Below are 16,033 nucleotides of genomic sequence, written 5' to 3'. Positions count from 1 at the left end.
CTGCCTCCATTCTGGGCGACATTTTGCGACACAGTGCAGTATGGGCCGTATAAGGTTTACGTTCCCATATACATTGCGTTTGCTTTTTTAACTTGGAGTTATGATGTGTTTTTTGTTTTGTTTTGTGCACTTCAGGTGATTTTCTGAGCAGCAGGCATACACGTGTTTCACGATCGGTTTGGCAAGTGGGCTTTTGACAACCCGGTGCACCATGTACCGTGATGGGGCGTAAATATCACCCCATGTCTAAAGGTAATTGACATGCCACCGAACCGATGCTCGTTACCGGTTATTGATTGTGTTTTATACATTTGTCATGTTGCGGTAAGGCGTATGAAGAATAGATTAAATTGTGCAGCTGGGTATCCGATGTTTCGGGTCGCAAAATAAAACTGAAACCTATATCTGTCGCCGATCGTACAAGTTCATAAATAGGTGGGTGCACATGTTTCTTTGGACTGGTTTTTTGATGTTTCGCATTTGTTTAATAGAACTAGCAGCATCTTAATGGACACCATTTTATCGCATTATTTACAAGGTTTTCGAGTTTAAGTGGCAATGCTGCAGCCATTTCTGGATGCTGTTCAAGTTGTACTTTAATTTGTCGAGGAAGATCTAGAACCGTTCCAATATTTCTAAATTTAAAGTCGATGTTGTTCAAACATTTCTCGATTTAAACATTTTCATAAGTTTTAGTGTATTAATTGAGAAAGCTTTACTGAAATCAGTTTTGCTTTTGATGTGCAAGATTTAGTAAGTTCGATAGATTTCATATTTATCCTGGCTCTATTTGCTCCTATTTTAGCCACATTTGAACTCATTCACTACTATTTTTTGTATGAATTTTGACGTTTGGAGACTTAGCCTCTGCTAGTTTTCTGGTTTACTAAACTTATTTTTACCACGTAGTCGGATAATCAGTCCTTGTTACTGGCGACGGTCCGGATGGGATTTAAGTCCCGGTCCTGTCATGTGGAACCGGTCCCGCTGTCACTTACATCGTGTTGCCCCGAATCTGAAAGGATTCATGTATCTTCAGAATAGAGATTCAGAGTAACTAATCCAGTTCAAAGATTCATTCAGATTCATAAATCTGAATCAGATTCTCCCAACACTTGTTTCAACAATTCAATTTGAACTCAAAAAGTGTGTATCATCATATATGAAGATATCGTGCTAAATGATTGACTATTCTGGCAAAAGGTAATATGCCACACATACTCCTGTAAACATCACACCAATGTAAACTATTTTGCATGAAACATTGCTGTGGCACGTTCCCTGCAGGGTTCATTATTTTTATCGAAATACCCGAAACTCACCATAGTTTTCAACGAACTTCTGAGCGGAGCCATGTAATGCCATTAGCTCTAGACCCGTTTGACGGAAAAGACACCATCGAATCGGTAACAATTACCCATCGGGACCTCCTTCACATATTCGTAACCGTTGTCACCAGTTTAGCAATCACTTGTTGTAAATTAAATTAAAAGCAAATGCAATCAAACGAATTCGCATGAAAACCCATCCTCAACGAGCAATCCATCTTGAAAAGCTTCCCAGTTCTGGCCGTGTACTGGCTGCGATACGCTGCTGGACACCGACCAAAACCATTCGTCGAGGATCTCCGGCCGATAGCAGCTTACTCGAGGTGGTAAGCTGGGGAAACTAGTTTTAATTAAATAGTGCTCGATAGTTTGTCAAACTTCCGAATCATCTCACACACCGTTGTATGCTCCGTTGCTGCGTGTAAAATGATGGTACTAGATGGTAAAAGTACGCTAGACCGAGGAAATTTGGGACAAAGGAAGCTTATGAGTGGGTTAAGCTGTTGATTGCTTTTTGAAATTAATTCTCATCGGGATTGACAACGTTTTGTAAACTATGTATAGGAGCGATATCCTTAGTTTAGATGATGTCTATTCAAGTGATAACAATTAACACTAGAACTACCAAGCGTTTTAAGCGTTTTTCGTTTGTGGTTGATTTTTAAACAATTTCGAAGAGTTGGAATATATTTTATTGTTTATTGCAGATCATACTTTAGAATATATATGTGAAACTCATGTTTGAACTACCTTAGAATTGTTTAACCCTAAAAAATTATGTGATGAAAATGAAGCGTTCCAGTCAAAATGACTGGTCCGGTAGTTCTAGTGTTAAATGAATTAGTTAAAATATAACAAAATAATATAGTCAAATTCGCTTTCACTGTTTCTCCATTTACATCGTGACATAGATTTTATGAATGTTCCCTTCAGTGGTCCAGTAAAATAAAACTTCAGTGTTTATAACATCTGCATTGAAGAAAGATATTCAAAGCCAGTTTAAAAACGGTCCTTGGCATGGAACATTCTATTCATTGTTTGGGTAGGTCGAATGTAAAACAAAATTTAAAACATAAAAAAAGAAACATGTATGGTATTCGTTACTATATTTTGCAATAAACTATAAACATGAAACATAATTATTTAAACGCTAATAATAATTTGGCGAACAAAAAACAAATTACTAAAAATAAATAAACAGCACAGTTGGCTCTCTCAGAGCTTTAACCATCGAAAGTGTAAGCAAATGTATATAAAGTTATTTGCCCATTGCTTGCAAGAACGCAAACCGATAGAACACTCCATTGCCACACCCATCCTGTATCGGGATGATACGCATCCGCCTGGATCGTTCGTGCCAAAATGGTTTGCCGGAAGGAAAAAGGAACGGCAAAAGTCAGCTCTGCTGTAGTACTAACTTCATCCAAATCGGGTCTCGACCAAATAGGCAGGTTTGCTCTCTTACCCCCCGGCTACCAGAAGCGTATGAAGTTTTTCCTCGTTCTTTGCAAAGTTTTTTTTCTTTTCCACTTCCTGGAAAACCATGCGCAAAATATTGAATCAACTTTTTCCGCTGAATAATTTATCGATCGATTCGTTGTTGTTTTTTTTGCTTTGTTGGTTTACCGGTGAAAGTTCAATTGGGGAGGCAGGTTTCGGTATGGGCAGAATGAAGCGAAATGGAATGGTTTAGTGCCGATCGAAAAGGTACAATTGGTGCAACGGTTTTTGGCGGAAACGAGTGCTAGCGGAAGTATGGAGAGGATCGAAAAATCGAAAGCTTTGGCCGGCAAAATGGCCATCCATTCTACATGGCTGGATAAGCTTACCACCTCCGGGCGGTCAAGAAATAAGATGCCTGGGTCTGACCTAATGCTGTAAATGGTTTGCCTGCCAGGTGAGGCAGAAAATTTCCCATTTAAACAACTCGTCGGGCGGATGCGTACGAAATGCTTTGAAAAGCGGATCTCACTGGCGGCGGCGTTTGAAAGGCAAATGGGCTGAATGGTGGGCAACAGCAGTGGTTAATGGGTATATGCTGGGTACAACGGGACACCTAAATTTCCACCAAAATGCTGCTACCCCACCTCCCCACCGTCCTGTCGGCAAGAGGTCCGGATCAAATCCGAATTGTGTTTACCTTCCAGCGAAGTGTAAAAAATGCATACCGTTTTTGGCCGTTTGCTCTTAAACGCACGATGGATACGCTGCGACGGAATGGTTGGGGCTTTTGTGAAAAGACATGCCACAAATTTTCTTACGAATTTTCGGTGACTTTCACTGAGCTTATGGCGAGCCGGTGGCAAAATAGGTCTGTATTTGCGCATTTTTCTCTGTCAGCATCAATCGTCCTATCGAGTCTTAGGAGCTTCAGTGCGACAAAAGTATGATCTCCTTTAAGGTTTGATGAGATGAAATAACTTCCTCGCAACCAGGAGGTGTATTATGGAGCGTGAGGACAGACACGTTAGTATTTTGTCCTGTTCGGAAAATTGAATGTGTTCTATCCGACAATACTACTATCCAGTCGACGCAGTCCAGTATACGGGTTTAAACGCAACATGGAAAGTATGAGTAGGGCAAATATTTTCTTTCAACTATTTCATCAGAACTGGATGCAGCTTCATCACGCGAGCTTTCACCGAAAGCAATAATATAAGCATTCAGGGAAAAGCTACCCATTTTTTGTGTGTATGGAATGTTTTGGAATATTTTACTCACGATCTGTTTGTTCCTTACATTTCTCTTTATTTCCCCATTTTTTTGGCTCCATTCGTTTCTCTCACTCTTCTCATGTTTTATGAAGCATTATTGACCATTTTGTCAGAAAAAGCGAAACCTTTTTGGGAACTCGTTGCAGTCGCATTCGTAGTTCTCGATCCTTTTTCCACATACACACACAAAATAAACTATCTTTTCGTTTTAGATAATTTTTTTTTTTTTTTTTATTATTTTTATAGAGGCTTTGGGCCTGTTGGCTGACATTCGCCTCGTTAGTTTGTATTATTGTTTTAGATAATTGAAATCTTACATAGCCAAGCATCTCAAAAGGTGCAGCAAAACGATAGCCTTTTGCTTACATTTGGAAGTCACTGAACTGTGTGGGTGGTAGATTAAAGAACGCTTCTAGAAGCGTTCCCTTGCAAGTTTGTTGATAAACTAAGTTGAAGTGTTGAAACCTCTTTTTGGTGCAAAGAATATTCAATAGGACGAACTTTTACTTGGGTTTTCTAACTTTAGCTCAATTCATGGTAGTTAAATATCAATATTTCTAATGGCATAATTTCCAAATGACCTTGCTTGTGAGAGACGATGGCGAATCAAGATATCAAAGGATAATTTCCAATACATTAAACAATGATCAAATTTTAACGATTAAGTTGATTGAAGTGTAAAATTTCGAAACTGCAGCAAAATTTTAATGTGTAGTTTATTTCCTACGCCATTATTTCCGTAGAATGATGATGTCGAGTGTTGAAAGATTTTAATGAAAAAAATATGCCATTTGAATATTTAACAGTTGAATTAAGTAACTTTAGAGTTTTACGCGTCTAAACGTAAGTGAATAGAAAAGTAAAGTTAAAACCATACAATATTTAACAGCAAATGCATTTATTCACAACTTTATTTATATAAACCACTTAAAGTATTAGAGATTATTTTTATTGTCAATCTGTTCCACGTCTCTGTACTTACTTACTTACTTATAGGCGGTGTTGCAAGAGCCCTCTAAACCTCTCACAGTTCCAATCCATTGTCCATCTCAGTTTGTGCCTACCACGGTTGTCTTTGTGGATGATTTTCTCTGTCCATGTGGACGACCTAAAAAGACCTTCCGTTCCATTCGAATGACATGACCAGCTCACGAGAGTCTGGCGAGTCTAAATTCCCTGTATGATAGTGAACTTAACATATCGTACAACAGTGCTCGTCTTTATGGCATCTCCTCCATTGCTTTTCCACACAGGCAGGGCCCAAAAACCCTTCCCTGTTTTCTTATTTACCACAAATTTATAAACTCTACTACAAAACACCATTAGCGGAATGGACGAAATGTAAACTAATGATAATCTAATTATCGTTTTCTATTAACGTTCAGACGATTTTCATGTTGCTTCTAGAATGACGCGAGCGAACAATGCATCCGAAAATAAAGCACAATACCTGTGCGAGCCATTTTTTTTTGCTATCCAAACTCATTCTAACCCTTCCCAAAAAACGAAAAGAGCTGATGAGTGGCACACAGATCGTGGCTCATCGTTAGCCATCAACAACCACCTGGAAATGGATTAAAAATGGAAACGAAAAATCTACAGCCAACATTTTGCCACTAGTGAATGGAAAAAAAGAACCTTCAATAAACACAAATCCTTCCACAGGAGAGAAGAAAAAAATCCAAAAATCGTCAAAAACTGACCATACAATGCAACTTTTAAACTCTACCTATCCTTCGCGAAGCACGAATCGGCTGTCACAGTTGGGGACAGCGTTCGCTCTATGATGCGATGTTTAGTAGTACGATGATGTGCACGAAAAGGCACACAATGATGAGGCTGACGGTGGTAGCTCAAGCTAACACACAACCTCATGGACACGTGTGCACAGATGTTCCGAATGTGCATTATTTAATATGCATCACATTAAAAAAGTTCCCATCCGCACCTTTTTGTTGCAAGGTTGTAATCAAAATAATACGCCCAGGTAGAGGAGAAAACAACGGCTTCGCGTGATTCTCACACACCCTTCAGGGAAAGAGTTTATTTGTACTACCAGACGGAGAGGGAATCGTAGTATTCGTGGTAAAAGCAGAACACTACGATACGGCGACCATTAGAGTTTCTATCCTCGATGTGATACAGTCTGCTCCAGGGCAACGGTACCACAAGTTTGTAGGTACAAAGAGTTGTATTCCTTTCGCTGGGTACAGTTTACCTAACAAGGCAAGCCCAAAAATTCATTTTCCTGCATCCTGGAAGCGTACATACTAACATCGGCAGTATTGCTGAACCGGTGCTGAACAAGTTTTTGCTAAACGAAGGCTAGTAGCAGGAACTAAATTTCTTACGTACGAGGAAAATGCACGTACCGGCGGAATGGCGACCACCTTCTCGAATGTTTTATGCTCTCGATGGACCAAAAACAAAAAAAAAACCTACCCAAAAGCTGCAGGCTTATTATTAAAACTCCGACAACCGGTGTGTGTCGTTTCGCGGGGTATATTTGCCCTACAGCCGCTATGAGGAAACGGCAATCCTTTCACCCAACCTTTATAATGGACTCGGTGCCGGTGCTGGAGTTTTGCTTCCGACATTGGCAGACGACGATGCATTAGCACTCCCTCCCAGCTCAAACATTAGAAGCCCTGTCCGGTGCGGAGTTGTGGTTGCATCTGCGTAATGTAGTTATGGTTTGAAAATTATACAAAATAATAACTGGCAATGTGGTGTGGTGTACATGTGCTTCTGTAGCGGTGGCACCGTGTAGATTGCATTGTAGAGTCGCATGGCATGTGATGGTACTTCCTCATTAAACCGTCGTGATACGGGATGTAAAAGCAGAGAATACCCATCAGCAGAGGAAATGCCGTAGGCTACCTTTGGCTAACCAAACGGAAGGTGTTTTGTGTTTTATTCGATTCCTTTCACGTACTGATGGTACGTCATATGGATGACCGCTTGTGTTGGGAAATGTTTAATTGGAATTTTTAAATAATTGCTACAACTTTTTGCCCTTTCTTGACCGTATTGTTAAGGCACTATGTGATGTAAATTTTATTAAAATCACTTAATGAAAGTTATTTTATTTCTTGCTGTTGTATTGAATTTCTTAATAGAATTAACTAACATTAAATAATGATAAGTATCAAACTCCAAAAGTATTTCATTTTTCTAATATTTTTCTGAAAACATGACAACATGACTCCATTATTTGGCAAACATGTTGAACAGATTGTCACCAATTGAAAGTTTTTGGGGACTTTAATCGCATCTTCTAGTTCAACAAATGCCACCTATTTCCCACTTCCATATCAAGGACTAAATGCATGGAAATTGTGGCGTTTTCTCTCTTTGCATCTCAAACGAAGAAAATCTTATCAATAATTTTAAAATCTGTCAAAAAGAAAACCTTCTCATACGTGAGGAAAAAGGTTCAGAAGGCAAGAAAATGGGTTTATGACATACTGGCAAACAAAACGATGCCTGTGTGCTGTACTTGTTAAAATAACAATACATTCATCCTTCTTGGATGGATCACGTCTTCCTTTCGCCACACACACACACATGTATGGCCGTCCGTAGCAAGTCACATCCCCAGTCAGCCTTTAGTGTTGGTTGATGATTCCAGTATATATTCGCAAGCTACGCTACCCTTTCAACCATGCGACGTAATGCTGTGTGTGTTATTAAATTCTTCTACGCATAGAGACCACAACTAACCCTGATGTGCCTGCTAAACACGTACATGTCGTCGCTTCTTCCCCCCTTTTTTGCTTGCTACGAAAACGATACAAAAACATATGCTCCATCAAAGCATCACTCTCAGTACTGGTATGCTTTGTTCACTGGGCCCACGTCCCTTACCCTGTGCCAAAGGCCCTTCGTACTGTAATAACATTTTCCTACTGACATAAAGCGTGTCGTCTACTGTCACCATCTGCTAGTGGCTGCTTCGTACGCGCGCCGTGTATTGCATGCCAGCGTTCCCGGAGGTGCGATGAAGCTAAGAAAAGGAACCTGGTGCCAAAGTCTGGAAACCGTAGTAAAATTCAAGAAAATACACTCAAGTAGCAGAAGCATCCCTCTTCATAATATCCTTTTGCATGTATCGCTTCGTTCAGTCGATCGTACCAAACATTTTGCAAAGGGACGGGTTGATACAAATGCAGGGAAAATGCAGTCTCGTGCGCAGGATGAAGTAAAGCCATACAGTTCCCGTGCCGGCCACATCGCCCGGGAAGCGCGAGCAGCCAGAATGTAAACATACAAAACACACGTGTGTGCCTTACGACGTGTAAGGTTTGTGCTGCAACGTATATGCATTCACTGCAGTGACACTCTTATTGCTGCATTTCGCGGCACCTCAACCATCTTGGGAACGGTGCAAAAGGATGAACAAATCAAATGAATAGAAAAGAATGTGCCTCGCCGCAGCCAAAAAACCAGGAACGATAACCGGGTGCCTGGTAGCGAATGCTTTGAAAGGTGAATGCTCGCCCAGGGAGAAGAAATGTGTGTTCGGTCCTATCGGTGTCTCTCACTGTAAGCCGTTGCAATTCCTGTTATATACAAGTATACCAACCCAGCTGTAGTCCTGTGTTTTGTTCGCGTACACTCGTCGAAAGCTTTGTACTGCCGAATCCGAAATGGGTTGGGTTTTGGTAATTCGGCATGGTCTGTACGGAACGGAAGTGCGCCCACGCTTTTCAAGAAACGCAACGTTTTGATGAAAAATAATATCCCTTTTTTAACACGTACATTTGTACCCGTCCCAAAAGCGTTACGATGGTGCTTTATAAAGTTTTATGTGTCTTCAGGGTAGCATCTTCTGCCATGGCCGTTGGGTTATGGAAACTTCAATAAAGATATGAAACGTTGAAACTAAAGGTCGTAGAATGTGACTTGATTCACATCTGTAGCACACGATCGTTCCGTCCCGTTCGGGCGCCGGTGATAATGGTATGTTCGGGATGGAAAAGTTTTTTACCGCAGACATTAAACAGTACATTTGACTTCACACAACCGATAAACTGATTTTGTTTTTAAACTTTTCCCTGTGTGATATGTGTAACGGATAAGGGATGCCAATTTTATACCATTCTGTAATGATTTGATTTGCAAAAACACAGTACCAAAAACTCGGTTAGTAAAAATTAGTATCTTCCCACCACGAATCCCTGCATTGCATCAATTGGCGTAAAATGGTTTAAATGAAAAAAGATAAAATAAAACTCCATTCAAAAATCTGCCAAAACGTTTCTTATCATCGATCCCCACACCCACATCGTCACAAAGAATCTAACGCTTAGGTTAACAAATTTGTAGTTCAACCAGTATTCTTGATGGTTCGTGGGATCCCCCGGACTGAAACGCTGCCCTTATTTTCCCTATCAAATTAAATCTTTCTCTGAACTAACATCTCGATTACCTTTGTTATGCGCTTACGTACATCTTCTCCTTTCATCTTTTTTTTTCACTTCCAGTTGCAGAACGAGAGAAATAGCACAAATAGCTAACGTCGAAACGTTGCTTCAAGCGCAACAATTGCACCGACCCAACATTTCATCTATTCGAAGAAGTAAGGCAAAAAACGACAGGCTCCCGAGTGGGATTCGTTGCAGCGTGCAAGAAACGGCACTGCTTTGCTGCTGCTGCTGCTACTGCTGAACGATGAAAACGAAAAACATGTTGCCATTGGAAGAGCAGCACTGGGAAATAGTACAGCAGTACCGCCATCACCATCATTATTGTGTGTTTGTGTAGGACGTGTCGTATAGCCGACGGTGAAAAAGGCTAGCTTTTCTAAGAAGTTAGATATTTTCCCCCCCACCGCCTTTCGGTCCTCTAGACTAGTCCCATTTCCCATTTCCAACCCCGAACTGCTGCTGTGCACGATGCACGACTGTCGTGAGATGCTGCAGCTGAACAAATAGAAGCACAAACACAATTTCAATGATAATCATCATCTGATAGCGGAAATAATCGCAACCAATTTCGACGCCGTTCCTGTGCGCGGGATTGGTGACCATTTTAAGGCGCACGGCGCAGTGGCATCCTTTTCGCAGACGTGACCTTCTTCCAGTAGCTTGGAAAGAGCTCTATGTGTGCTTCAGGCGTAGCCATATAAAACAGCACCCTTCCCCCCGAATAGTGTTTGCGGCAAGTGTCGGGACGCGCAGTGATAGATCTCATAATGTGTGCCAGCACAAACTGCACGACGATGGCAATGAGTGAACGGACTGGTAATGACACGGTGCAACTTTGCACCAAAGCTACACGGACGGCTCGAAGAAAACCGGGCTGCATTCGGTTTGGTGTGCTGGTGATGCTGTTATTAGTGCAACTGCAGCTAAGCTTATCACAGGGAACGGAAGAGTCCGACTTTACCAAGCAGTGCGGCAACTGCAAGTGTAGCTGGAAGAGTGGCCGTAAGAGTGCGGACTGTACGAACCAACGGTTGCCCGTGGTACCGCAGGAGCTAAGCAACGAGCTGCAAATCCTCGACCTGTCGCACAATCGCATAGACGAGCTGCCAACGAAAACGTTCGAGGCGGCACACCAGACAAACCTGCAGAAGCTGTACCTGCGGCACAATGGCATGAAGCGGATAGATAGGGATGCGTTTCGCAACCTTACCATCCTGATCGAGCTCGACATTGCGAACAACAATCTGACCGCGCTCGAGGCTGGTGTGTTTGACGATCTCACCAAGATACGGGTCATCATACTGAACAACAATCAGATCGAGCGGATCGACAATAGCCTGTTCAAAGGGTTGCAGTACTTAACGAAGGTGCATCTGCGCAGCAATCGGTTGGTGCGGATAGCACTGGGCAGCTTCATCAATGTACCGAACCTGTCCCAGATCGAGCTAGACTACAACGAGTTGCAAGCGCTCCGGAAGGAATCCTTTTCCGGGCTGGAGAAGCTGACGAGTCTGTCGCTAACTAACAATCCTTGGAACTGTAGCTGCACACTGCGCAGCTTCGCCGAGTACGTGCTGGCGAAGAATTTGTACACCTCACCGACGGCTTGCAGTGTACCGAAGTCGCTCGCCGGACGGCAGTGGAACGAGATCGAGCTGGATGACTTTGCCTGCCCACCGAGCATCGTCGAGAATCGGATGCAGTTTCCGGGTGCGGGCGAAAATGCTACATTCATCTGTAAGGTGACCGGATTGCCATTGCCCAAAATTGACTGGTTGTTTCAGAAGCGATCGTTCTCGCGTCACGATCAGCGGTTGCGCGTTACCGAAGCTGTGCGGACGAATGCACGCGATCAGAGCGAGGTGTTAGTGTCCGAGCTGACGATCGTTGGCGTACGCCCCACGGATCGGGGAACGTACGTTTGCAAAGCGACCAACCGGGGTGGAATCGATGAGAGTGAACAGTTCTTCGATCTGAAGGCGGATCCACATCCGATCACGTCGGCAACACGGTCGAAGGATATTCTGCAGATTGTGCTGCTGGTCGTGGTACTGATACTGCTGTTTGTGGTAATTGCATGGGTGTTACTGTACTGTATCTGCTGTAAAAAGCGCCGCTTTAAGAAGAATTCTACCATGAGCGAAAACGGACTGATGAACACGAAGATGATGGATAAATCGCAGAATGATTCAATCCTGGACAGTGGGTCGGTTATTGTGGAGATGCAGAAGAGCCTGCTGACGGAGGTAAACCCGGTGGAGAAACCACCCCGACGGGCGGATATCGATGCGGGTGAAAAGGGACCGGGCAGTGGTGGCCAAAGTGGCGTCAGTGGCGATTATGATGAGAAACATGAAGCGAAGCGTACGCTGCTGGAAGAGACTGGTTTTGGTGAGTACGGAACGCAAGTTTGACGTAGATACGGTGCTTTGTGAAGCACTTTAGAATTAGCTTTTGTACATTTTAGTAACTTTTGGTTACGAAGTAATATCTTGTTTATTTTGTCGTTGCTTTTAGAATATGTTTTGGTTCGTAGAATATGGGCAATTGAATATTTTAATTGTTGAACTGCTTCTTATACGTTCAACTAGTGTTGTTTAATTATTTTTTTACAATCTTTAATTAACTAAAATCATGTACAATTGGCGAATTGATCAATTATTTACCAATTCAATTTTTTTGCCATATTCATGACAATTATCGAAAAAAATTAAACCATGTTTTACATATTGGCTTCCGGATTAGTAATTCGTTGACAAAAACATTTTAGAAAATGTATGAATTCCCAATAATCTTTTTTTTTGTAAGTTTGCCAGTATTTCCTTAATTTATTTAGGTATTTTCGTTTTTAAAATTTAACTATTTTAATTACTTATTTGCTAGACAGTGTAATTAAAACCAATACTTAGTAGAAATGTTTGTTTAAAACATTAGATAAATTTTTGTTTTGATGCATAATTCCAAACATTACTGTATTGTGCCTGTTACAATGTAAAGTAAGCTTTTGATTGCAAATCATTTTGCTTCTTTCGTTTGTTTGTTTAACACTCACGTTTCAGTTACACGCGCTTTGTTTTAGCCACAGTTTTATATGCAAAGCAATCGTACACACAAGAGCGTAGCCTATCCTTTGCTGCTTCGGTTGTGCCAAATTGCCAACCGCCTTGGTGCTGCTTTCCCCCCCTGGAAGCTGGCAAACTTCTATTTCATAAGATCTTTCTTCTCTCCATTTTCTATTCCCCTCTAATCGTTGCGTTCTTTTCTAGTCGCCCAGGATGAGGAAACAGCTTCGGTGGCGCTGTCGGACACGAACCCGCGCTCTCGTGCCACCTTCGTAGATGACGGTTGCGGGACCAATCTGCCGCCGGATCTGCTCGCATTTTCGGCCCGCTTCCCACAGTCACCCTCGATACAGAGCTCGATGTCGAACATCCACGATGGGCGCATCTACGGTAAATCTCCGCTGGCCAGTCCCATCTACCAGACCGGGCCGGGCACCAGCTTAGGTGGGAGCGGGTCGGCCCAGATGCCTGCCGGTTTCCGCACGCTACAACACCCGAAAACGGGTCGAACGATAGCAATTGCGGCAGCGCGCGCTAACTCACCGTTTACGCCGGCCCCACTAATCTATCCGCCGGTTGCGTTGAAGCACCAGGGCTACGTGACAATCCCGCGCAAACAGCGTACCCCCAGCTGGACACCGTCGATGAGTTCGGCGGTGACGGCTGAACTATTACCGGCCGGTGGCCATAGCGGTGCTACCAGTCCCACCTCACCCATCGATATGTCGCTCAGTGTGTGCGAACCGGTATACGACAACCTGGGACTGCGGACGACGGCTTCCGGTAATTCGACGCTCAAGCTCAACAAAACGGCACACCGGGGGTCGCCGCTTGGATCTACCGCATCCGGTACCGCACTCACGTCGACACCGATGGCGAAGTACAGCATGAAGGATCGCCCATTGCCAGCCACACCCGGGGGTCAAACGGCAACACCGAACACCACCGTGTTGGGACACGGCGGTGGTAACTACGAGGCTATACCGGAGGCACTGCCCTACGCGGGACAATCAACGGCCGCCAGCTTGAGCGGGTTTGACCTGGATCAGTCCTCTATCTACGGTCCAGTGATGGCATCGAATCGTAGCAAAATACCGCCGCGACCACCGCCCAAACCGAAGAAGAAACCACCGCCGGTAAGTATCGTAACGACCGGTGACGATCAGCGTTCTGCTCCGAGTGGCCAGGTACCGAATAGCAGTACCAATACCAGCACCAGCCCGCTGGTGGTAGACGAATGTGACGACGGTACTGAGGTCTAGTGGGAGCAGCGGCTCACCTTCCGCCACGGGACCAACAAACACGCTCGTCGCGCATCTCCCAACCGGGACGCTGGCCTGCGTGTGCGTGCGTGTATTGGGTAGGCCTGTTAGTACGGTAGTGCGTGAGTATGAAAATCTAATTTAATTCTAGCATTAAGGCAAGTTCACCCAACTGTGTATCTGAAATCGCATATTTTCACCCAAAAACTTAACGATCGAATCGAGTGAAGGGATGTGGTGCACACTGGATGGATGAGTGGACTTGTGGCGCGAACCTGTGCAACGCACAGTTAAAAACGGTAGTGTAAACAAAATACGAAAGGATAAAGGATCCTTCGGTTAGGGAAGGAAAGGAAGAAATACGAACACAGACGTTCGACAGGAAAAAATGGAAAACGGAAATAGCTTTAGCGAGTCAAGCGTCAAGTGTAGTTTTATTGCGATCGTGTTAAGTAATTAATAGTGAATTTTTTGGCAGTAGACGAACAAAAAAAACGAGAATGAACAGAAAAAAAACACAAAACACATAGAACGTAAGACATAGACGCGGGAACATCGAAGTCATTATTTGAACACTCGGACTCGCTTAGGGATACTATTAATATTATTATTTTTCTTATAGTTTTATCACTATCATATAGGCCCACACATACACTTTCATTCCGAATTTGTATGTTAATTTTAGTGAAAAAAGGGATTATCTAAACACAAACCGATGGAAATTGGTTTGACGTCACGAATACGAATGTTTGTATTTTTCTCATCCAGCTAAAGCGAACAGATTACAGAGGACATGCATACAAAAACACACATACACACACGTATATACATACAATTTCGTTAGCTAGGATAAGTTTGTTGGATAGTGCGGGAGTTTCGTGGATTTCAAGCCGAATCAATTTGGAGGCTATGTTAGCGTTAGAGTCTCCGAAAACTAGGAGTAAATAGTGTAAGGAGATGACACCCAGCCGGAGAAGAAGCGTGAGAAAAAGGTGGGAATTGTGAATGGATATCAAAAGGATGTAACGATCGTAACGATCGTTCACAATCATGCTCATGATCATCAAGTTTGCGCCATATTTTCTTTCACCCCGGACAATGCTGAATACCAAACATTTTGGGACAGTTTTGGTTTCTGTTTCATGGCAATGTTAAAAGTATAAATAAAAACAAATGTCCATAATCCAGCCGGATTATGATTATTTACCGTTTTACATGTTTGCTATGTCCCATCCCTTCGGGAATGAGCGTTTGGTGCGTTACGAACCATAATAACGTTGTGTATGGTGCCGTAGTAGTCTTATTTGGTACATTTCCTACAACCCTCTGCCCGTGTAAAATACCACCAGCGAAGGGTCACGTGTCGGGAAATAATTATAATAAATGAGCAGGGAAGGAGTGAAACTCGTGTTTCAACGAGTTTCATAATATTATGTTTGCTTTCGTTTTTGCTTATTATTCTAACAGTTGTTAAAGCGACACTAACGAACCATCGTCTGTCTGTTATGTCCGTGGATGCATCGCTGCATTGACTATTCTCGGGAAAATGTTTATCACACTAAAAAATTCTTCTTCTTCCTTCTTCCACGCAAAACAGCAGTGCAAAAGAGAAAACTCACTCACTAAAGCAGTAGCAATTTAGTAAATCGACAGGCGGTGAGGGGTACCGTGTCCGCAGTTTAATCCGGGCAATGAGTGCCAGGTCCTGTCGATGGTGCCGTGGAACAGTTTTTGCTTTTGATTTTAATTACGTGATTACTCGCTGCACTTTAGAAAATCCGGGGGGATTTTTTCTCTCTATCTCTCTCTCACACCACTCCACCACTTCGCTACCCGGCACAGGGAGCTTCTGCTTTAAAGCGTCCATTTTGCCGGCTGTGCGAGATGATGCCGCATGGTGTGATAATGTTTTAAATAAATCTTTCCATTACCATCCGTGAAAACTGTTCTCCCGGTTCTTACCGGTTGCTTTTGAGTAAACTGCACACAAAACAGAAAATGAGAACGGATAGACCAAAAAAAAAACAAGGTACGGGGCATAATTTTTATGGCTTCGTTCTCATTTCCTTTTCTCAAGAATTTTCCCCTTTTTTGTTGCTGGCGGTTTGCTTTTCACGGGTTCTTCTCACGTTTCTCTGGTTGCCGAGTGTCATCTGTTCTTGTATCGCAGACAGGGGAACCGCGCCCGGTTCCTTACCGTTTTAATTTCCAAACGAAACACACTAAATAACAGTGCCA

The 16,033-nt window shown here is 43.0% G+C and overlaps 1 protein-coding gene across 3 annotated transcripts in view; it reads left to right on the top strand.

The window, feature by feature from the left end:
- The window catches only part of LOC125765295 (leucine-rich repeat-containing protein 24), a 114,758-nt gene extending 99,971 nt beyond the window's left edge, over positions 1 to 14,787 (top strand). For all 3 annotated transcript variants that reach the window (XM_049430261.1, XM_049430262.1, XM_049430260.1), the window contains 2 exons: positions 9,529 to 11,862; positions 12,738 to 14,787. In XM_049430261.1, the coding sequence (XP_049286218.1) occupies positions 10,239 to 11,862; positions 12,738 to 13,795 (2,682 nt within the window). In that variant the 5' untranslated portion in view covers positions 9,529 to 10,238 and the 3' untranslated portion in view covers positions 13,796 to 14,787. The remainder of the gene's footprint in view (positions 1 to 9,528; positions 11,863 to 12,737) is intronic.
- The last annotated feature ends 1,246 nt before the right edge of the window (positions 14,788 to 16,033 follow it).

Source organism: Anopheles funestus, chromosome 2RL, assembly GCF_943734845.2.
Source record: "Anopheles funestus chromosome 2RL, idAnoFuneDA-416_04, whole genome shotgun sequence".
NCBI lineage: Eukaryota > Metazoa > Arthropoda > Insecta > Diptera > Culicidae > Anopheles > Anopheles funestus.
This window is presented reverse-complemented; position numbering and strand designations above follow the sequence as displayed.